The 25,035-nt window shown below is 42.7% G+C and overlaps 1 protein-coding gene across 2 annotated transcripts in view; it reads left to right on the forward strand.

Annotated features, from left to right (window-relative positions):
- ACBD6 (acyl-CoA binding domain containing 6) overlaps positions 1 to 23,035 on the forward strand; it is a 255,828-nt gene extending 232,793 nt beyond the window's left edge. For both annotated transcript variants that reach the window (XM_030206058.1, XM_030206059.1), the window contains exons 7-8: positions 19,063 to 19,093; positions 21,561 to 23,035. In XM_030206058.1, coding sequence (XP_030061918.1) covers positions 19,063 to 19,093; positions 21,561 to 21,718 — 189 coding nt within the window. In that variant the 3' untranslated portion in view covers positions 21,719 to 23,035. The remainder of the gene's footprint in view (positions 1 to 19,062; positions 19,094 to 21,560) is intronic.
- The last annotated feature ends 2,000 nt before the right edge of the window (positions 23,036 to 25,035 follow it).

Here is a 25,035-nt window from a genome sequence, read left to right on the forward strand (position 1 = left end):
ATTTTGCTGGGGGGGGGGGGGGGGGGGGGTAGAGAGAAAATTTTGTGCCCACCCACTTTGGGTTCAGGCCCACCCAAAATTGGCAGTCTGGCTACGCCACTGGATACAGGGCGCCACTGGAAGACTCCAGTGCAGCGCCAGCGGTGGGGGGGGGGGGGGGGGGGGAGCTCTAAGGAGATTGAGAGAAACAGGGGCAAGCCTGGACAGGAAACATTAAAAAATGAGACCCGGGGGGGGGGGGGGGTGAGTAAGAGAGATAGAGAAGGAGCAGAAGGTAGATGGGATGAGGGGGTATGGGGTGAGGGAGAGGGAGCAGAATGGATGGGACTAGGGGTGGGTGGGAGGGAGAAGGAGCAAAAGATGGATGGGACTATAGGTGTGAGGGGAGGGAACAGAGAAGAAAATGAATGGGACTTGGTGGGGGAGGGAGAGGGAGCAGAAGATGGATTCGACTAGGGGTGTGGGGGGAAGGGGACCAGAGCAGAAGATGAGTAGGACTTATTGGTGATTGAATGGGAAAGGAAGACAACAAGAGGAGAGAGAAGAAATGGAAAAACCAACCTGGAAAAGAATTTAGAAGACTGATACATGGAAAGTGGAAGAGAGTGGGACCAGCTCAATCAGAAAAATAAAGTGCTCAGACAACAAAGGTAGAAAAGAAAAAAAATATTTTTATTTAATATTTTTTAAAGATTGAGATGTGCCTGCTTTGTGAAGTGTGCATTTATTTATTTTTATTTAGTTTTGTATTTTGCAGAGTACAGGAAAAAAATGTATAGTTTCTCTCTTACTAGTATTGCCCTGCTTGTAGAGTCTGGCTTTCTTGGGTGGAGGGGAGGGGGGGGGGTCTCCATTTCAGTTTTTGCTGGCTTCATATTCAGTGTTCTAGGCTTGTGTGTGTGTTGCATAACTATAATGAATATGTATACGATGTATGTATGCAAATGAATATGCTAATGTGCCACGCCCCCCCCCCCCCCCCCCCAATGAAACTGTCAAACTACGCCCATGGTGCAGTGACCTGAGAGTCAGGGGAACTAAGTTCAATTCCCACTGCAGCTCCTTGTGACTCTGTGCAAGTCACTTAACCCTCCATTGCCCCAGGTACAAAGTAAGTAAGTGTATATAATATGTAAACCACTTTCATTGTAACCACAGAAAGGTGGTATATGAAATCCCGTTCCCCCTTTCCTCTACTCCAGTGCCAAGTTCTGTGTGCCTTGGCTACTACCCTGTCTGGTGTTATACATTTTCAGGGGTCAGAACATTGAAACATGTTTAGTACGTATTCTGTGTACATACGTTCTCGGTTTTGTTTTTTAATTTAGTTAATTTATGAAAATCCTAGGGTACATTGATTTTGGAGTAGTATGCCAAAATTGTGGGCCTCTTTTAGAAAGCCATGCTACCGATTCCCGATGCGGCAAATGAGAGGAAGCCCATTCAATTCCTATGGGCTTCCTCTCATTTGCCGCGTGGGAATTGTTAGCGTGGCTTTGTAATAGACGCCCTATGCTCTTGAACTACTCTTCTTTACTGAATTTTGTTCCTCTTTCACACTCCAACCTATCCATATAATGATCATTGCCAAAGATGACTTCAGTGTTGCTCACAAAAATACATTATTTGACAATATTTGGTAAACCGCCAATCACAGAGAATTGTTTTTCAAGATTTGTTTTACATTAACCTGGTGGCTTATTTTTTTATTGTTGTTATTATATTTCATATTATAATTAACTTTGGGGTTTGGTTACTAAGCCGCACTAGTGGCTTCCGTGCAGCATTGCCAACACAGCCCATTCAAGGTGAATGGGCTGTGTGAGCACTAGTGCACAGCCAGCCACGCTACCAGCTTAGTAAACCCCAGCATTTGTCTCCAAGGTTTCCTTTTTCTACTTTTTGTTGGTCCTCTCCTGCTTCCTTTCTGTCTGTATTTTTTTCTCCTTTTTTTCTTAACGCTCATGATTTATAGAATACATGTGTTCACGTATAAATCTATATATTTGGAGTAGGTGTACACGCCTTGGGTGAATTTCTTCAAAAAGGTAGTCAATATATCCTAACAAATAAATACAGTACATTTGTGCAAGAGAATTTCTGCACTACTGGGGGTCATTGTCCAAGTCTATTTCATAAAAGTACCTACGTTGTTTTTTTAAAATAGATGCCTTTTTGGACTTTTCCATAAGCACCCTGTTATAGAATTACTGCTGTCCCCCTCTCCCCTTATAATTCAAACTAGTCCCGGCACAGGGTTATACTGGGAATATTTAGTCACACCGTTCTAGAGTAGAGTTAAGGCAGCTTGAAAGGAGAAAGTTACCATGAGTTATTTACAGCCCTTTGTTCTAAAATGCAGCTCTGTTTTGTGTTATGATTTTTTTTTAACCAAGGAAGGGTGACTGAATTAAATAATGGGGTAGCCTACCTCTTGACATGCCATAATACTTATTCTACACCGTGTTGTGACTGAAAAGACAGTAAAAAGGAAATCCTTTGATTGTGTGAAAGTTAGAAGTAGGCACATCCTAGACTAAGACATGTCACATCTGTAAGACTGTAAACTCACTTCAAGCTCATATGTTTAGCACAAGTCCATCAAAATAGTATCTTTTAAACTTAATAGTTCTGGGTTTGTGGTACTAGAAACTGAAAAAAGACTTGTTTTTTAGAAGACCTCAGGCCCTATGACCAAAGAGCGCCCCATAACTCTGCTAAACTGAGATCTTCTAAAAAAAAAGTTTTTTTCAGTTTCCAGACATCTGTAAGACCAACATTACTTGTTTGGTAATGCTGGGTCTCCTGTCCCCCACATCTCTATGATTTCTAATGGATCCCTTCGTGGGTTCTATTTTTTCCCAATCACTTTGAATTTCTGTTTACATGGGGCTGATGTGGTGGGTAGTATTAGAATAAAGCTACCTGGTTTCGGGTAAGCAAATGTAATTTGTGTGCTTACTTTGGAGTGGAGGTGAGGGTGGGTGCAAAGGGTAAGGAAGTCATTTTGGTAGTGAGAGTTCATCATTAGCACCTACAATATTTGGTGGAGGTGTGGAACAGCCTCTCCATACCCAGCCCACCTCTGGTGGGCTCCTGGTTCTCCATGGTCTCAGTAGTAAGAAAGTGGTTTCATTAATAGGACGAGAAATGTTGGCTGGTGGACTGTGTCCATGGAAAGGTGTAACATAGTAACATGGAGGGGCATAATCGAACGGCACTGGCCATCTATATGGGCGGCCATCTCTAAGGCTGGCACCGTAAAGAGGTGTTCCGAACTGTATTATCGAACCAAGATGGCCGGCCATCTTTCGTTTCGATAATATGGTTGGGGCCGGCCAAATGTCAGAGATGGCCGGCATCGGTTTTCACCAATAATGGAAACCAATGCCGGCCATCTCAAATCCCACCAAATCCAAGGCATTTGGTCATGAGAGGGGCCAGCATTCGTAGTGCACTTGTCCCCCTGACATGCCAGGACACCAACCGGGCACCCTGCAGTGGACTTCATTAATAGCTCCCAGGTACATAGCTCCCTTCCCTTGGGTGCTGAGCCCCCCCAAATTCCCCCCAAAACCCACTCCCCACAGCTGTACACCACTACCATAGCTCTTATGGGTGAAGGGGGGCACCTACATGTGGGTACAGTGGGTTTTGTAGGGCTCACATTTACCACCACAAATATTTGAACGTTTGTATCATATCACCCCTGTTTCTCCTTTCCTCCAGGGTATACATGTTCAGGTCAGCAAGTCTCTCCTCATACGTCTTGTAATGCAAATCCCATACCATTCTCGTAGCTTTTCTTTGCACCGCTTCAATTCCTTTTACATCCTTAGCAAGATACGGCCTCCAAAACTGAACACAATACTCCAGGCGGGGCCTCACCAATGACTTATATGGGGGCATCAACACCTCCTTTCTTCTGCTGGTCGCACCTCTCTCTATACAGCCTAGCAACCTTCTCGCTACAGCCACCGTCTTGTCACACTGTTTCGTCGCCTTCAGATCCTCAGATACTAAAGGCAACGAAACAGTAATATATTTACTGACAAAACATATCTAAAAGCACATTATTTAATGTTTTTACCACAAAATATTTCAAATACGATACTAAAGCCCCAAGGCTGGTGAATATCTTCATACAAGAGAATTAATTATGCACCAGAAGAAATTAAGTCAGTCAATAATGTTCTGCCTTTTCTAGCAGGTTTATTTTCTGGGCTCTGAGACTTTGAATGGGGTTGCAGGATATTTCACACTTAAGTGTTATTGATATTCTCTGTCAGATATTAGTTTCCAGACTTTGGTAGCTTGGCTTGATTTTATGACTCAGCATGTCTCTTTTCTTATTCTTTGGTTTTGTCAGCTGGGTGTATCAGGGCGGTGAGCAGAGAGGATGAGCCAGGCTCTGCACTCTATCTTAGCTGTATGATACTATCCCCTTAGAGGTGCCTGCCTTGTGGAAATGCCAACCCTGAGCATTCTGTAAGGGCAAAAATGCCCTGGCTGGCTGCTGGGATGAGAGCCTAGTTCTCTTATTTTGAGTTGCTGCTTGACTCGTTTGAGATTGAGCAAGCCAGGAGGTTTTGCAGAGTCTCAAACTAAGATATGTATTTGTACCTTTGATAGGCCCCCCTGGCTTACAAAATGAATTATGTTCCCTGTAATTTGAGTGCTGTTGAGTTGTCCAAGGGAACCTGGTGGGAGATCCCTAAAATCTTGCTATTATAAATAAGTTATATGTCTGCTGTTGAAGCAAAGGAGCTGCATATCTCAAGATTAAGATCTTGGAAGAGACTGCACGAGTAAAGTAAACTGAATTTGTATACATCTGCCTTGAAATAAATGACTTCACACACCAGAATTTGTTTTATTTTATTTTTATTGAAATTTACATTTACCAACTATGCATCCACTTGAACAGAAAAAATGTAGGAAGAAAGTTCCAAAAAAGTTCATCAAATTAACTCTAGACCTCTATAAAGGAAGAAGCGCTCCAAGCTCTTGAAATATAAGAAAACGTGAACAAGAGGAAAAAGCCATTAACATCAAGCTCTAAATACAAAAGAGAATTCTTACTTACCTACATCCCTGAATAAACTGATTATCTGTCTAACCTCAATTCAAGAATGGGCTAACTTTGCCTGAATCCAAGTAAAACCGAGCTTCTCTGGGTCCAAAACACAAGTGGACGTGTACCTGATATCAAAATCTCTTTTGGGAAGTACAAACTCCCCCTCAAATCACAAGTCAGGAACCTTGGAATACAGTTAGATTCAGCACTTGCTCTGATTCCCCCAAATCCAAGCAACCTTCAAGAGCTGCTTCTACTATTTGCGACAACTGCCCTGCCTGTCTTCTATCGAGAAGGCAAATCTTATCCCAGTTGTGCATGCCATGATAACATCAAAAAAGGTCCCAAAAAACAACAGGGCAAAAGATCTGCAAAATCCAATATGGAAAAAGAAGCCAGCAGATCAATATAACATCAGAAAGATTTTATTGAAGATACCACATGTAAACAAATGTTTACATGCGGTATCTTCAATAAAATCTTTCTGATGTTATATTGATCTGCTGGCTTCTTTTTCCATGATAACATCAAGACTGGATTACTGTAATGCACTCTATTCTGGTCTGACTACAAAGAGCCTGCACCAACTCCAATTGATTCAGAATGCTGTAGCAAGACTCATAGAAGGTTGCAAGCGACTTCACCACATCACACCATTTTTGCAAAAACTTCACTGGCTACTGGTACAATATAGGGCTAAATTTAAAACTCTATGCCTGATCTTAGGAAATGGCTCTGATTACTTGAAGAACAGGATGACCCTCTACACACCTCCAAGGACACTAAGGTCCTCCCAAGGGGTATCCTTACCACACCCTCTCCAAAAGACATTACACAATGTGATACCCGCAAGCGAGCCTTCTCCAGAGTAGCCCCCACACTCTGGAGTGCACTCCCTGAAAGGCTCTGCTAAACACAAGACTATCTCTACTTCAGGAAGCGGGTGAAAGCTTGGCTTTTCAACCAGGCCTTGTATGGAAGAAGTAACTAACTTGTTTGTCTCTCTCACATGCACAAGGAGTGGCATGGGCTGCATATACTGGAGCAGGACATGTTGATCCACTCCTACCCTAGCTAAGACAACATTTTATCATCTCTCTGACTTCATATGCAATTTTCTTTAAATTAGTCATCTTATTTTCTAACTCCTCTTTCCTATCTATATGCTTCTTCTTTGCTTATACCCTGCGCTGTCTATTAAAATGTTCTATTACGTATTGTGTTGACATTGTAAGTAGTGTAGTAGGCCATACTTTGTATTGTTATTTGAATATGTTTACTTCTGTAATTGTCTATTGCTTATGTTTGATTTATTGTTGCTATACACTGCCTTGAGTGAATTATTTCTAAAAGGTGGTAAATCCTAATAAATAAATAAGTCCTAATAAAAAATTCAACTTCATGTGGAGCTTCTGCCTCTTGTATGGGAGAAGAGGTCCTATTATGTCCCTCCATTATCCCCCTAGAGGAAATAAATGTGGAGAGTTACAGAATAAAAGAACACATTTGTGAGATCTGTACTTGATCACACATTTACATGGGAATTCAAGGAAAAACAACGCTCTCATTACGCGAAACATCTGGGAAGATGCAAATCTTAAAGTTCAAGAAATTCTTATCCCACTTCTTAAAATACAAATGCAGAACCCAGTGCAAAGGTAATTAAAATAGTGGCCGGTTGAGCCACCTCTGTATGTGAAGTCTCAAGTAATACAGAAACATCACACACCATAAATTTTGACGTAATTGTTCATGTTAAAACCTGCAACATATATAAGCCAGGATATTACTGAAGTTGTCATTTTGATTAAAGCCAAGCTAAAAACACTAAAAGGTGTGACATGCATTATCAGAGGCTCAAAAACCTAAGCATATGGATTCTGTTTTAGGAATGACCAGTCAACACATGTGGTGCTGTACTGTTATTTTAGCAGAGTAACATGTTTGATGCCTGGCTAGAGATAGAGCATAATGATTCCAGTGTGCCTGGCGAAGAAAGAGTTAAAAGTATTGGCTGTAGGAGCAGATTGTGTTTTCCTTCTGTGATCTAGGCTGACAAGACATCAGTATTCTATTCATCTGTTGGGAATTAGGCTGTTAATCCAATCAATGCCTCTTCAGTGAGCTGGGCCTTCCTCCTCACTAGGGAACAATTGCATCAGATGCTAGATTGTTTAAAAGCTAGTGCACCATCCCCGTGTCAGGTGGAATTTTCAAGCATTCCCTAGTGATTTGGGGACGGGGAGCACTGTCTCAGCCCATTTATCCTCTTCCTAAAAAGCCAGGTATTAACCCTCATCTGAACTAAAGTGACAGGCAGCAGTCCCTGTAAGCCCAGGGAAATGAAGAGGGAATTTAATACAATTCAAATCATTTGTTGACTTTCTATCGCATTAGGATTGATGAGACTTAGACTCGCATCTCTCTCCTGCCCCAACAGAAGACATTCCTAAGAAGTTCTCTTCTTATCATTAATAATTTGGCTTCATAAAGAGAAGATATTTTAAATTAGAACTGTCCAAAGTTTAGTTTTCGTGTAGATTTGGCTTTTCAAAAATAGATCATTTATTTGTACACAAACACAGACATATATAGTGAGAGAGATGTCATGTATTTGGTCTCGGTCATTTTTCTAAATACATTTATTGAAACACATTAAATACATTTCAATGGACTTTTAACTCCTCAGGAGTATCATATAGAAAAAAAATCCTTTTTTTTAAGTCATCATAAATTAAACTTTCAAGAAACAGTTCCTACATTCCTTTTTTTAACTTCAGGAACAGGCAGGCCTGGTGATTCAGTGACAGTGCTATGGCTTGTTATGTGGAAGGTCTACTGTTTGATCACAGAGCTTCTCATATTGTTTTTGTTACATTTGTACTCCGCGTTTTCCCACTCATGGCAGGCTCAATGCAGCTTACATATTATATACAGGTACTTATTTGTACCTGGGGCAATGGAGGGTTAAGTGACTTGCCCAGAGTCACAAGGAGCTGCCTGTGCCTGAAGTGGGAATTGAACTCAGTTCCTTAGTTCCCCAGGACCAGAGTCCACCACCCTAACCACTAGGCCACAGCCAATCAATCCCCTTGTAGCTAAGTCCTCTGTTGCTTCGTTGCTGCCCTGTCTGCTCTTCCTGTCCTGGGCATGAGTGAGATCTCTGCCTCCTCCCACCAGGTGATGTCATCTGTAGTTTCCCATGGACTTACCATTGGAGAGAGAGAGGACAGCTTCAATCTCACCATCTACTTGAGTTGAAAAAAGAGAAGAGACTTTTTCTACTGTAACTACCCTTCTGCCTTTTCTGAGCTGGGCCCAAGAGGTGACTTCACCCTTCCTTTGTGACATCATCCATGCTAGTTCATAAGCTTAACCCACCGCTGAGCACTGGATCACCACCAATGGGTTGCTTCCAAATGAGAGCTCACCATTTGGGAGCTGTTTTGTGAGCAGCTGAAAGAAATGGGAAATTATCCTCTGGATTTTAGTTTGGTGTCATTTTTCACCTTCTATACAAGAGAGGTGTTTGTTTTTTTAATTATGTTTGTGTTTGACTGTCTTGTTGTGATTTTTATTTGTATGTACTGCTGATAATTATACTGTGTTGTTTGTTATTTATTATGATTACATTTGTCTTGCTTCTTCTTGAAAAAGCTGGTATAATAATGTGAGGGTATAATTAGATAAGGGTGACACCTAATAGCCAGATTCAGGTCCCATAATTTGCAGGACTCTTTACGGACAGTTTCAAAGACCATCACTGCAATCACTAGATTAAGTACATTGAGAGGAGAAATAAAATTGGGTGGTGATGGGGGGAATCATTGGTAATTAAGAATGAGGCTCAGTGTCAAATGGTCAGCTACTTTCAGAGAGGTCAGTTACATAGGCGTAGACTGGGGGGGCGAGGGGGGCAATGCCCCCCCAAACGACGATGACGTGGACTGGCGCTAGAAGTGAAAAAAAAAAAAAAACAAGCAGGCACGCGCTCGTCTCCGTCCGCTTCGCTGCTTCCCTGCCCTCTCTGTCTGCGTCCCGCCTTCCTCTGATGTCATTTCCTTTCGGGCGGGACGCAGACAGAGAGGGCAGGGAAGCAGCGAAGCGGACGGAGACGAGCGTGTCTATCTACCCCCTCTCTTCCTACCCTCCGGCGCAGGCAGCACCAATCTTCTCTAAGTCTTTCTTGTTCCTGGCAGCGGTAGCGACGTACACGCTGCCTTCAGCTCTGCCCCGAAGCCTTCTCTTCAAGTTCCTGTTCCCGCATAGGTGGGAACAGGAACTTGAAGAGAAGGCTTCCGGGGCAGACCGAAGGCAGCGTGTACGTCGCTACCGCTGCCAGGAACACAGAAAGGCTGAAGAAGACTGCTGCCTGCACCGGAGGGAGGGAGGAAGAGAGGGGGTAAACGGAGTCATGATCCTGGACCTCGCGGGGGGGGGGGGGGCAGCAGAGGGAAGAGGAATGGGACTGGGAGGGTGGAGAGCAGAGGGAAGGAGTAAGAGATGGATGGGACTGGGAGGGGTGGGTGGGGAGCAGAGGGAAGGACCAGGAATTGGATTGGACTGGACTGGGAAAGGAGGTCAGAGGGAAGGAGCAGGAGATGGATGGGACTGGGAGGGGTGGGAAGCAGAGGGAAGGAGCAAGAGATGGATGGGACTGCGAGGGGTGGGGAGCAGAGGGAAGGAGCAGGAGATGGATGGGACTGGGAGGGTGGGAAGCAGTGGTAAGGAGCAGGAGATGGATGGGACTGGGAGGGGTGGGAAGCAGAGGGAAGGAGCAAGAGATGGATGGGACTGGGAGGGGTGGGTGGGGAGCAGAGGGAAGGACCAGGAATTGGATGGGACTGGGAGGGTGGGAAGCAGTGGGAAGGAGCAGGAGATGGATGGGACTGGGAGGGGTGGGAAGCAGAGGGAAGGAGCAAGAGATGGATGGGACTGGGAGGGGTGGGTGGGGAGCAGAGGGATGGACCAGGAATTGGATTGGACTGGGAAATGAGGTGAGCAGAGGGAAGGAGCAGGAGATGGATGGGACTGGGAGGGTGGGAAGCAGTGGGAAGGAGCAGGAGATGGATGGGACTGGGAGGGGTGGGAAGCAGAGGGAAGGAGCAAGAGATGGATGGGACTGGGAGGAGTGGGTGGGGAGCAGTGGGAAGGAGCAGGAGATGGACGGGACTGGGAGGGGTGGGAAGCAGAGGGAAGGAGCAAGAGATGGATGGGACTGGGAGGGGTGGGTGGGGAGCAGAGGGAAGGACCAGGAATTGGATTGGACTGGGAAATGAGGTGAGCAGAGGGAAGGAGCAGGAGATGGATGGGACTGGGAGGGGTGGGGAGCAGAGGGAAGCCTACTGGAAAGAAGACACTGCATAAAACAGAAGACACTGGGACCAAAGCGAATAGAAAAACTAAATGATCAACAAAGGTAAAAAAGTATTTTATTCAGAATATATTAATTGAAATATGTCAGCTTTTTGAAATGTGCATCTGTGATATTTTGCCTGTAAATTTCAATTCCTTCCTCCATATTAGCATATTCATTTGCATATGTATATATGCAAATTAATATGCTAATATGCTCCGCCCCATCCTTTGCCCCCCCCAAATGAAACAGTCAAACTACGCCTATGGGTCAGTAGTATTACAGAGGCACTGTGGTGATTACTAGAGATGTGAATTTATTTGAAATGACATGGGAAATGTCAACAATATGTTGTTTCATGTCGGTTTTAGCCTAAAACAAAAGGGAAAAAACCCTGAAATTTGGGGGGGGGGGGGTTCCTGTGTCATCACTAGTGCACTCTATTGCTCAATAGTATGAACTATTTATTGATAGGTGCACTATTTGATTAATAGAGTGCATTATTGACAATGTTACTTCAAAAATAAAATGAAAAATCCTCTCAACAATATAGGAAACTAAACAAAATGAAACACTCTGGCCAAAACACTCCTAGTGAGTACTACAGTAGTCAAACCAAAACATCTATAATAGGAAGTTATTTTCTTCAGTTTTGTAAAGAGAAGAAAAACACTTTTCCTATATACTTGTGCAAAATTTATAGTCATTGTCTATGAGCTTTTTTTTTCTTGCTGTTGGTTTGTGATAGGGAGGGATTTCATATATATCTTACAAGTACATAAGTAAATAAGTATTGCCACACTGGGACAGACCAAAGATCCATCAAGCCCAGCGTCCTGATTCCAACAGTGGCCAATCCAGCTAACAAATACCTGGGGAGATCCCAAAAAAGTTCAATAACCTAGCTGCGTTTGAGCTATAGATAGACCTTGTCTCCTTTGGATTCCCATTTGAGCAGATTAATGCAGATGAAGCTGCAGTTTCATTTTTCACCTGTGCTCTTTTTTTCCAAGAAACAAAATGAATAATAGGATATAGATAAGTAGAAGTAGCTGAGGGAAAACCTGGATGTCCTGACAAATCACACATATGTAGAGCAGGGGCTCTAAACCCAGCCTCAAGACATACCAACCAGTCAGGTTTTCAGGATAATATGCATGAGGTACTTGTATGCACCATCTCCATTGTATGTGAATCTATCTCATGAGTATTCGTTGTGGGTATCTGGATTGAGAACCACTGGTATCGAGGCAGAAGAGGAGACATTTCAAGCCTTACTACATGATTGCAAACACCACTTTTTGGTGGCGATATACACCTTTTTTTTACTTACTGTATCATAGTGATGTATTTCCACAACATCATGTAATGACAGGTTTTACAATCATGTTTTTTTGTAAACCCGTCAGAACTGTAGATGGCTTGGGATATGAATGTTTTAAATAAATAATTGTGCATTGTGTGAAGAGATGTATTGGGCTTTAAATCTACTATAGTAGCATAGTAAATGATGGCAGATAAAAACCAGCATGGCCCATCCAATGTACCCACTAAAGTGGTTAGGATTATAACTGTCACTCCGTTCTCATTATACCCTCCTTTGTTTACAGTTTTAACTGCCTTTCTGTGCAGGTACATCACCCTATCACCCTCATGATTTTTTTTTTGAAATGTGAAAGTTCATTTAAGTTTTGCTTTATTTTATTCTTTTACTATATAAGGATCTTCTGCCGGTTTTTCTACTTCTCTGGTCACCCAATCAAGGAGATCAGTCAGATTGGTTTAGTATGATCTGTCTTTGGTAAATCTTTGTTATTTCCTATGGCAATTTCGTCAGGCTTCCCTACTAAATCTTACGAATTAAGACATACAGTCACAGATACAGAATGGGGAAAAAAAGCTTTAGTACATCTGAATCAAAGTGAACGATAGTACATGAGTACTATTCTCCAGACTGAAGATTCCAAGGAGCCCTTTTACAAAACCGCACTGGGCCTTTTGCCAGCTTGCTGCACAACAATTTGGCTCTACCGCCGAGCTCCCGGGGGAGCCCATGGTAGTTCCAGCTCCCACTGTGCACCATTTCTGTCACTGGAAAATAGTTTCATATTTTCTAGCACCGGGGGCGTACCCAGCTTTAATCAGGCAATGCCATATGCTGCTCGGTTGCCATCAGGCTACCGCCGGAGCCCTTACTGCCTCCTAAATAAGAAGCGGTAAGGTCTCCCTCAGTAAATGGCCGCACGCAAATGCCTTTGCTTTGCGCACAGCCATTTCTTTCCTCTTCAAAAAAAAAGCCTTTTACCACCAGCGGTAAAAGGTGGCCTCGGCACGTGTCAAACCTGTGTGCCGATGCCATCGCAGGGCCCTTTTAACCACCGCTTGGTAAAAGGAGTCCCAAGTCTTTTGAATTCTTCTATGAAAGCTGTTTCATAGCTCTGGAAATCTTTCTCTTTTCTCTCCTTTATTCTACGCTTTCCCCTCATACTCCATGCTCACATTGTCTCTTTTTCTTTTCCCAGCACCAGCTGAGCACACTTCACAATGCTAATGCTCAGTGTCAGAGCTCAGTGTCAGAGGTTTAGCTAAGTGCCATATGGGCATGCAGCTTAAAGAGGACCTGTGCAAAAGAAGTAAACCATTACATACTATTTAGGCCTGAGTCTGCTTTATGCATCTCTCGGCCAAGTAAAAAGTAGACATAATGTAACAGAGTTTGGGACAAGATCTTTCTAGTGCATATCTGAGAAATACAAATTTAATTAAAGAAAATGTGTCTCTTCTTGAAATCTGGTGTGCCTTGCATTCTAAGAGAAAAGAGGGCTGTTCTGGGCAGAGACCTGCTCTAAAACATCTTCCTCCTTGTTTCATATAACACAATTTGTAATTTACGATAACATTTTTCAGTTTGACCATCCTGTACATTTGGCAGCATGTTCCTTAAAGTCATTTTGATGGGCTTGTCACCTTATACAATGACCTGGCTGCTTGGTGGGAGTGGGAGGAATGTGTAAATTGCACCTCAGCTCTTCACTGAGGTTCAGTAGGAATGAGCAAACAGCAGTAATAAATCATTCTTTTTAAATAATTCGGTTTGCAGATAGGTTAGAAAGAGCTATGACTATATGGATTATTTCTTCTAGTCTGTGCTCCATTTCTGATATGAGCTATGTGTCAAGCCTTTGAGTGCTGCTTTACTGACTCTCACATATATGATCGAAATACATTGGGATGTGGAAAGGAGCCCTGAACCAGAGCTGGTGCCTGTTATGAAACTGCTTCAGAATAGGACATCCAGTTGATGTGCCGTTAGAGAAACAACACATATGACTGATGTTTAAGAGTGCCAAGTATCCCAGTTGCAAAGCAAATATCTCTAAAATGACTAATGAAATTCTTTACAGGCTTTCCGATCCCATGTTGCACTGAGGTACACAACTGGACAGTACTGCAGTATGGCCAATTTTCTAAGTGTCTGTGTGGAAATATTGGCCCAATATTCAGCCCATGGCAATCAACGGTTTTTAAGCTGCTGAGTGCCACGGGCTGAATTAAGCTGGAATATTCAATGTTGGGCCATGCCTGGGTTCCAGCATCAAATATCTGGGTCAGTGCAGTCACTCAGAAAGTATGCGAGTATGGTTGATATTCAGTGATGTCGCTGCCGACCTAACTGGGCAAAGTCAGGACAGCCTTTTGCACGGTCCAACTTGCCTAGTTAGATATGCGAGTACCAACACTAAATATCACCAGTGCCTGCATATCTCATGGCTCTGTCCCGACTCCGCCCCTGGACTGCCCCAGTTCTGCCTAGACAGAGCCATAGCAGTCTTCACCAATATTCAACAGTGCTGCCTGGTTAAGCGCCACTGATTATCAGCAGATGGCCCACTGAGTGTGATATAATTGTGCAGGAGCTTCTCCTGCCTTGTTAAATCACTTTGAATATTGACCCCATTGCTTTTAACAGGCTTTTATGAAATGGTTTCCAGATTTTCTGGTGCCTCCCTATGAGAAGGACATCAGCACTTCTTGATTCATTATTTATTTATTTGTTACATATTTGTATCCCACATTTTCGCACCTATTTGCAGGCTCAATGTGGCTTACATAGTACCGGAAAGGCGTTTGCCGTTTCTGGTGTAAACACATACAATGTGATGTTGTGATAAGATGTAATTTAAATGGTAAAGTCACAGTAATAGTCGTAAGGTGGAAGGGTAGCATTGGGTTCATACATGCTTTGGTTTTCTTGTGTAGCCAAGGTCAGTCCTTTAGGTTGGATCGGGAGGGTATGCTTTTTTGAACAGGGTGGTTTTTAGTATTTTCCGGAAGTTTAGATGGTCGTAGGTTGCTTTTAAGGCTTTTGGTAGTGCGTTCCACAATTGTGTGCACATGTAGGAGAAGCTGGATGCATAGGTAGATTTGTATTTAAGACCTTTACAGCTTGGGTAATGTAGGTTTAGATATGATCGTGTTGAATCGGAGGCGTTTCTGGTTGGTAGGTCGATCGTACCCGGGCGCTTCGCCATAGAGAATTTTGTGGACCATGGTGCAGATTTTAAAGGCAATGCGTTCTTTGATTGGGAGCCAGTGTAGTTTATCGCAGAGGGGTTTTGCACTTTTGAATCGCATTTTTCCAAATATGAGTCTGGCTGCTGTGTTTTGAGCAGTCTGCAGTTTCTTTAAGGTTTGTTCTTTGCATCCTGCATAGATTCCATTGCAGTAGTCTAGGTGGCTTATTACCATTGATTGTATCAAGTTGCGAAAGGTATCCCCTGGGAAGTATTGTTTCACGCGTTTGAGCTTCCACATTGAGTGGAACATTTTCTTTGTGGTGGATTTTGCAGTGTAAGATTGCGGTCTATTATGACGCCAAGAATTTTCAGGCTGTCTGAAATAGGGACGGTGTGACCTGGGGGGACCATGCTTGTGGGGTTGTCCGTGTTGTGTTGGGATGAGAGGACAAGACAATGTGTTTTTTGTTTGTTGAGTTTTAGTTGAAATGCATTGACCCATGAGTCCATGATGTTCAAACTTAGCTCGATTTCGTTGGTGAGAAGGAAACAGGAAAAGGATATATCTAGGTCTTCATACTTTGGCCCACAGTTGGGGATAATCACAATGGTAGTGTAGCATTTTCTGAAAGGGGAACCACAGGGCATCAATTATCAGCTGAAAAACTCAGTAAATGCCACAAACATGCCCGATTCACTGAGACTTTTTTTCTTATTCTTTTATGGGAAAATACCTTGATGAGTCAGGCCCAAAATGTATTTCCTGGTTCTCAGAGGACAAGCAGGCCACATTATTCCCACATGTGGGTGATCTGATGGAGCCCCAGTGCAAGCGCTGAATCACTAGTACTAAAGAAAGTTCTAGCAGTGTCCGACTGCACATACACTGGTGCCTTTCCTCCTGACGCTCGAACGCAGGTCCCTCAGTCTCTTTTTTTTCCCGCAGAGCTGAGAGGACACGTTTGTGTAATCTTCTCCTCAAGCTGAAATTTTCAAAGTATTTTTTCACTATCGGGAGTGCCTTTCCTTGTGGATAATCATCTTTTTTTATTTATTTCTTCTGTTTTCCATTCCTTGTATTTTTCTCCAGTTTTTTCAGCTTTTTTGGTTTCCTTTATTTTTTGTGAGTCCCTGACTTCAATTTGAATGCTCCCATTTTTTAATTGTTCAAGACTGAGGAGCTTAATTTAGCTAAAATTCTTTTTTTGATATCCCAAAAGGCTCCCAGTGGCTTTAAGCAGTGCACTAACTGTCGCCACGTTATTTCACTCACAGACTGCACAACTGGTGCATTGGGTGCCTTGGGCTAAATCATGACACCTCAATCTGTGATCTTGGTCTTTCTATGCAGGCCAGGACACAGAGAGTGTGATTGGGTCAACAGGAGAAGCTTTTTTGCTCTTCAAAGGCCAGCCCATCGTCTTCAGCACTGGCAGTATTGACCTCCATGGCTGCTTTGACACTGATAACCACTGGGAGTGCACCGACATTGAGTGGGTCTCTACCTGCCCCGGGAGATGTTAGCAGGCCCCAGGACTGGTCAGCATCGGACCTGACACTGGGGAGACGCTCGGATTCGGTGGCATCTTCATCAGCACCAGGGGATAGAGACTTTATGCATTGGGGAGAAGCTCAAGAAGCATAAGCATCGATCCTTCTCAACACACGGTGCCGAGAGCCAAGGGGCATTGGGCTCGCCAATACCCGAGAAGCTCCAGCATTGAAATGAGCACTCCCCCATCTTGGTGCTGATGCGCCAGTCATTGAGCAGCCAGGTCCCCATCAGTTTGGCACCAATAACTTCGCAGACTGCCTCCATCCTGGCTCCTGTGCCTTTGCCGATGCCGCCCTCGATGAGCGTTTCCGGATCATGCTGCAAGAAGAGCTGGTGCAGTTGCTGCAGTGCACTCCCACTTTGGCATTGAGGTGCTTCCACCCTCAATGGAGCAGCCCCAGGCCATCTCCGAGGCTCCACCAATGCCAGTGCTCAGATCATTGACCCAGTACCTCATAGGGTGCTGGAGTCGAAGCCTGAGCAGGCAGTACCCCCTCTGACATCGAGGGAGGAAGCTTCCCCGGATTCTGAGAGAAGGTATGCACCTCGACGCTCCTCAGAGCATGAACGTCGTTCCACTAGATTGAGGCTGGTGCAGACCCAATCTCCTGATTCTCAAGAGAAAGAGGAGTCTGACCAGGACCACTCAGGGAACTCAGTCTAAGGGCCTCATTTACAAGTCTGCCTTATGTGAGTTATGCATGGGAAGGATACTTCTTTAGGTGCCTCCTTGGAACCGATTTTATAAATAAAGGTAGTCACCTGCTTTTCTTTATAGAATTCTTGTGTAACAGGTCAAATATGCACCTAAATTTTAGATGTGAGCACTTATTTGTTTATTGCATTTGTATCCCACATTATCCCACCTCTTTGCAGGCTCAATGTGGCTTACAATACACCATGGATAGTGGAAATGAGAAGAGAATTGACATTTGGTGTTACAGAAGGATTTTGGGTTACATGGTAATGGAATACATGATAGTGATATAACAAAAGGCATTCATTACATGTCTGGATATATGTGGGAGTATCACATGTTTTGATCTTTGTGGTATATCTTGCCACAGAGCTGATTAAAGAACGTGTGTAAATTCTAGTAATTTTGTGCCCTGCACAAACTCCACCCATCTGCTAAATATGCCCTATTCATTCATTCATTTGATATTTATATACCACTTAGACCTAAGCAGTTTACAGTTTTTCATTTTACAGGTACTGGGTCTATCCCTAGTGGGCTCACAGTCAAAGTAGTACTTTACTGTACCTGGGGCAAAGGAGGGTTAAGTGACTTGCCCAGAGTCACACAGAGCTGCAGAGGGAATTGAGCCTGGTTCCCCAGGGTCTCAACCCACTGCCAACCATCAGGCAGCAGTGGGAGTTGAACCCAGGTTCACAACCCACCATTAGGCCACTCCTCCACTCCATCCTTATTTCTTGAACTTATTGCCATATATGTCAGTTGATATATACTTGAAGACTGGTGTGTACTTACAGAATGGTGCGCAGCCAGAAACTGCTGATCCTTGCACATATGTATTCACATACATGTGCAAATGACTGCAATACCAGCATTTAGGCACGTTCTTGCCGTCTGAATCTAGGTGACTTCCTATAGACTTACCCCATAAGTGTCCCTATCATAGATAGGAGGAGTGGCCTAGTGGGTAAGGTGGTGGACTCTGGTCCTGAGGAACTGAGTTCGATTCCCACTTCAGGCACAGCTCCTTGTGACTCTGGACAAGTCACTTAACCCTCCATTGCCTCAGGTACAAATAAGTACCTGTATATGTAAGCCGCATTGAGCCTGCCATGAGTGGGAAAGCGCGGGGTACAAATATAACTAAAATAAAATAATAGCTGTTAACATGGGGCTCAAAAAAACAGCTAGCATTCCAAGTTAATAGTAAACATCACCTAACGCAGCCATTAATCCGAGGAGGTGGGCAAAGGGCAAGGCATGCAACTTGCAGTTACAGTGGGTGTCATTAACTGCTAATGTGGGAGATAATGCAGAACAATTAACTATTACAGTAAACCATATTTTGCATTAGTAGCATGGCTGACTTTTAAATGCTGGAAATGCCTCCAACAGATTTTGCAGTTTTTGTATGTAGAGTGTCTTAACTGTGGCTGCTAGCACTCATGATGTGTAAAACCTTAACACAGTTTAGTTAATAGACCGCACTGACAATAGTGGGGCCTGTGTTAAATAATGTTTCTTAATGCTAACAGAGTTTAGAAATTAAAGCGATAAGTTTGTACAGGGAGGTATTGGAGGCTGAAGGACTTACTCAAGTCCATAACAAGTGGGATTTGAACCCTGGCTACACTGATGTTTAGCCTGTTTCTCTAACCTCTAAGTCACTCCTCCATTCCATACTTACTTGTTGACCTTATTGGCACATACATCAGTTGATATAAACTTGTTACTGTATTTGGTTTTGGCTCATAGAAAGCAAGCAATCCACTTATCAGAGTAATGATGCAAGTAAAAGAAACAAGATTCTTTAGTGGAAGTCATGAGCAATGAACTGAAAGTTATGTCTTTGTTTTGCAGGACAGTGAAGGACAGACTGCATTACACTACGGTAAGGGGAGTACATTTTATGGGAGGAAGGATGTGTTAGGGATAGGTCAGAATTCAGAGTTGAAAACTGAAAAAACACTGGTCCTGGTGCAGAGAACAAATTCAAAGGGAGGCAAAAACACGGCCAGATAAAGGAACTGGTATGAGTGTGGGAAAGGTTCAAAGTCAAACTCAAAATAGGCGGATTTCAGCTGGTTCATGCTTGCCATATTTTTTAAATTTTCCTTAGATCTTCTAGATAGATTTGTTAATATTTCCCCAGTGGACCTGGGGAAAATCCAGGCAGAGAAGATGCAGATTTGCTGCGTATTCACCAATTAGAGCAATGCACATTGGGCTATTTTTTATGAACCTGCAAAGTTATTGAACTGGTTCATGAACGTTTAGTATTTTTACCTTCATGCATCTCTACTAGTTGATTTGAGGGAAGTACTAAACCTTATTTATTTAAAAAAATTTATTCCGCACTATCACCAGTGTTCTAGGCAGATTTCATCATCTACATACATAATAATCACATTTTACACAACAGTGCAAAAGTCATTTAACACATAAATCAATTACAACACCCTCTTTTTCTTTTTCATCATCCTCATCTCCATTTCACAGAACTTAATATATAGATTTTTGTATTGTGTCTTATATATTCCTACCATCAAACATTTATGTCCTGCTGCTACAGAGGACCAGTGTTCCTGTGGGTCCTGAAATGATGCCCCCTGGCATCTTGTTAGTTTTTTCAGACCTCAGATTAATGTCAGATCATCCTTATGAGAGAGAAGGAGACTTTAACATGGCATTTAAATGTGAACAAAGTAGTGAGTAGGTTTCCGCTGGAGGGGTTTATGATGGCTGAAGTGACAGTTTGCCTCTACTGTTGGTTTCACAATGGCATTGGTATGACAGCAGGCTAACTTAATTCAGATGTAGGACTGGTATTTCTTTTCTGTAATGCCCTGTGGTGTAGTGTGTCTAGTTCTGAAATCAGAAATAGTTAAAGTTTGTTATCAGGGAGGGAAACCAGTATGTCTTTCTTTGGCCTGACAGGTGTCCTTGTGGCAATAGCTTTCCCAATTACATTGAATACACAACCCACTTCTGAAATGGGCTGTAAATACAAGTTTGTGGAGATTAAACTGGGATGTACTAGCTGGTTAGCAGGGTTCAAAGCTGATCAGTGGTTATATTCATGCCCTTTATACTCACTGGAATGGGAGACAAAAGAATGAAGGCAGCTCCCAACCTACCCAGCTGCATTCCTTCCAGCCTCTTGGCATTGTTTTCTGGTTGGAAGAGTATTTCATGATGAATTCAGGACTTGTTGAAGAGTTGATAAGCCTGAGCACTGTCTTCCTTATAAATGACCTGTTAGCTTTGTCCTCCTCCCACCTCCCTCTCCCCAGGGATGACTCACTCCCCTTCTCTCTGTCCCAAAGGAAATCAAGGTACTGGTTTCACATGCTGTCACGTGACTCCCGCAATGGGCAGGTTTCTTGTCTTCTCTGCCCCCCTTCCCGAACACCATCTGTTCCATTTCTATGCTGGCAGGAGGAGTAGGAGTGGATGCTAGAGCAAGAGAGGAGAAATGAAAGGCCCATCATAAAACTCCAGAGGATTAATAGAGTTGGAAGACGAGTGGCGCTGAATGAAAATTCATTTTCACCTGTGCCATCATCAGGGCAGCCTCTTTGGCACTTGACAAATCGAGGTTCCTGGGGAGTCATAAATCCAGCACGTGTTAACGTCTCCTGAGAATTTCTCAGGCTTTCTACTAAGGCAGCACTGATTACTGAAGGCGGTTACCAGCAGCATCAACATGTATTGTCTTGCTTTCCTTTTTGTTTTTCCAGGCCCTCATCCATCCATCCATCAGTGACCTCTGTCTACCAAGCAAGCATTTGCTGGGAACACATGGCCAAGAATGCTTTAGTTTGCTTTCTCTTTAGCCTAGTCATATGCAGCAGCAGGTGTTCCAGATTTGACATGATAAAAATGGCCAGGCTTACATTTTTCCCTCTTGGCTCCATAGCATGGAGCAGGGATTGAGGCCTAAATGCACAACATAATTTCAGACTTCAGTGTGATTTTTGGTTCAATTGTTTTATTCAGGAGCAAGCTTCCAAATCTCACTTAAGATTTCATGCTGTCGACTAAGGTATTTCTGACCTCTATTAACATGAAAAAGTATGCATCTGGAGAATTACGCTCTAGAAAATTTTAAAATACAGCACCTGTGGTTCACATATTCAAGACTTCATGTGCCCATGCAATCCTGCACTGGGGGAGGAAATTTAAGGTCTGATGATTTTCTTTTGTCACAGGATCCTGAGGGGAAAGGAAGCTTTCTTGTTTTACTCTTTTGTTGAGTTAGATACAGTGGGGACTGAGGTTTGCCTTTTTTTATATATATAGCTTTTTTTTTTTTTTTAGCCTGACCTAACCCTTCTCTTGTTTCTCTTTTTTCCCAGCCTCTGCCTGTGAGTTTTTGGATATTGTGGAGATGTTGTTGAAGTATGGAGCGGACCCTACACTCCATGACCAAGATGGCTGCCTAGCTGAGGAGGTGACAGAATCTAAGGAGATTTCTACCAGGCTGCAGCAGTATGTAACTACAAGAAAAACATAACTGGCCTGGAGAGCAACAGATTGCAGCAGTATAGGAGCACATTGGCAATAAATCCAAGCAATGAAATCTTGTCAAACTGTGCAGTTGTTATTGAGGTGTACATGATGGTGAAAAGAATGGGAGGGCCTTCCCTGACCTATTTTGAAGGCCTTGTTTCTGCTGTCAGTCCATTTTTTCATTTTTCCATTGCATTGGAGCAAAAATAGATCTCTCTTTTTTTAAATCATGGCTGTTCTCTTACAAAGTATAAGTGAGCCTTGATAGTGAAATGTCAAAATGAAAATTAAGATCATAAAGTTAAATTATGTTTCTTTTATGATATATTATTTGTGCTGAAAATTAGGGGAGGGGGAGGTTGGAATTAGTCACAATGTTTTGTTGTCATCCTACTACCCAGCACATGATGGCTCACAGTGCCCTATAGGCAATACATAAAACAGGTGCTTGGGGAAGGATGGTTTCATCAAAATGAACAAACAAGGTTAGTTTTTACCACAGGTTGTCTTCCTTCCTTTTCTCTCTTCTGCTGGTAATCACTAGGGTCTTAATTCTGTAAAAGACCTAAACTGCACAAAGGACATAGTATAAGACAGATTGATATTCAGCTGACGGTGATCAGCATTTTTTTAAACACTGACAATCGCCAACTAGATCAGCGACAGATATTTAATGCCGGGCCATGTCTGGGCACTGGCACTGAATATCTGGTACTAATTACACCAGCACTGGCTGCTGGAACTTATGTGGGTCCCAGTCAGTATTCAGCCAGGTCTCACATAGAACAGTGCCCCAGCGGAATATTGGCCAGCAGTCGCATAACCCTCAGTTATGGTCCTTTAGTCTCTCTGATCCTCCTTCCAACTCCCAAAACAGCACCCCTCCTTCTGATCCCCCTCGCCCAGCCTACCTTAGATCTCTGGTGGTCCGATGGGGGCGATAGGGACAGGAGCAAACCCCCCCCCCCCCCCCATTTCTGCCCCTAGTAGCTGCATCATTAAAATGGTGGCTGTGACCTCTAGCGGTACTGCCAGTAATACCTTTCTTGCCCACTTAAATCACTATGAATATTGGGCAAAAAAGAGATTTAAACCCACAGCGTTTTGATGCATGCTGCAAATAAGAGATTCAGGGTGGTTTACGGAAGTGTAGACACTGTCCTGCACGCCTTTCACTCCGCAACATAATTTTTTGTAGGTCTTCAAATTTCAGTGATTCAGGGTCATAGCTTAGATGCCTGTTGAATTGCCCTTCTGAAAACGAGCTAAATAAAAACAGACTGTTTCTCTTTCTACAGAAAAAAAACCATGTTGAACATTGCCTATGTTTTCAGAGTTTTTGCTGTTTGAGTTTCTTTGACTGTCTGATGAGCGAATGGGACTTGTTCCCATGAATGAGAGAAAAAGCCAGGCACTAATGACAGCAGTCCAGTAGGCCAGTAAACGTTAGCCAGTATGGAGACTGCATCTAGAGTCACTGTCTCAGCCTACTGTATAGATGGTTTTCCTTTTACCAACCATCTTCTCTACAGTCACTTGCATTGTGAGCAGGCATTGATCATCCTATTAGTTTAATAAACTGAAATCTCTGTCTTGTGTGTATAAATATTCATCCTGTGGAGACAACCAATAAGCTTTGCTTATGTAATGACACTCTTATGTAGATCTCACTTGCACAGGTACCTCTCTGACAAAACCAGGAAGAGAATATTATTCTAATGAGCAGCTGCTGCCAGCTTCAACACACTTTTCAACTAAGGGCAGTCCCAGATGCTGGAAATACTTAGCATCACTTTGTGGTTTGTACCACAACGAGTATCTACAGTACTTAAACACAGGCCCAAAAAGGTGCCATAGCCATTGGTATTTATACATCTCTTTAGACCACTCCAACGGTATTCTTGTATAGGGTCTGTCAGATATTTCTAGCTCCACCATTCAGGCTAATGTGAGCCAGGCACTTTTATGGTGGGCCGATATTCCTCATCTGATCCTCATTTAATCCTACTCTTTTCCTTACTACTTTAATTAAATTTTCAAATTTACTTAGCTTTAAAATTGTAGTCAATGTTTTTACATCTCTTCTTTTATTACTATTACGGAGACAATCATCCGACATGAACTCAAGTTTCGCAAGAATTGCTGTCTCAAGGCATGTCTCCTATAAAGATAAAAAATATTCAATTAAACTTTTATCTACTCCTACTTTATACTGTACGATAGATTTATACAATAAAATACCTCATTTAAACCAGATAATGTCACCATGCTTTTTCCTCATTATATTCACATGGCCAGCGGCGTTTTCGCTATTTATATAGCGTATTACATAGCTTCTTTACGTAGTGACGTTTATTACACCAATCCCAGAGCTACAGTTATTGCTCCTCCCCTTTATTCAAATCAACGACATCCATTCGATTTCTTGATTTAAACCATTTGGTTGTACAGAGTTTAAATTAAAAATCCATGATTGTTCTCTATAATTTAGAAGATCTTCTATGTTGCCACCCTCCCACCCTACTTTAATATGGTCAATCACCCTCCATCTTATATCTGTGATTTTATGCTTATATTCAGTCCAATGTTGGACCAATGGGGCTTCCTCTTTATTAGTTTGAATCCGGGATTTATGTTCATTTAGACGAATTTTTATCTGTCGTTTACTTCTACCCAGTTGATCATAATGGACTCTTCCAGTCCATTATGATCAACTGGCATGTATTGCAAATTGACGGAATGTTCCCAGAAAAACCTTTAATAGCTTTCTCTAGATCAAAAAACTTAGGTGAATTATTGTCTAAGAGAAAGGATAGAACAATTAGGGATGAAATGGACAATCCGCAACATATGTGCTGTGGAAAATGCCAATGGTGTGACCAAACAATATCGGGTCCGGAATGGATAGACCCTCAAACTAAGCGAGTGGTAAAGGCATATACCTTGACAAATTGTTCAACAACTATGGTGATTTATGTGATAATCTGCCCATGCGAAAAGATATATGTGGGTAGAAGTAAACAACAGATAAAAATTCGTCTAAATGAACATAAATCCCGGATTCAAACTAATAAAGAGGAAGCCCCATTGGTCCAACATTGGACTGAATATAAGCATAAAATCACGGATATAAGATGGAGGGTGATTGACCATATTAAAGTAGGGTGGGAGTGTGGCAACATAGAAGATCTTCTAAATTATAGAGAACAATCATGGATTTTTAATTTAAACTCTGTACAACCAAATGGTTTAAATCGAGAAATCGAATGGATGTCGTTGATTTGAATAAAGGGGAGGAGCAATAACTGTAGCTCTGGGATT

This window comes from Microcaecilia unicolor, chromosome 6 (genome assembly GCF_901765095.1).
Source record: "Microcaecilia unicolor chromosome 6, aMicUni1.1, whole genome shotgun sequence".
Taxonomy (NCBI): Eukaryota; Metazoa; Chordata; class Amphibia; order Gymnophiona; family Siphonopidae; genus Microcaecilia; species Microcaecilia unicolor.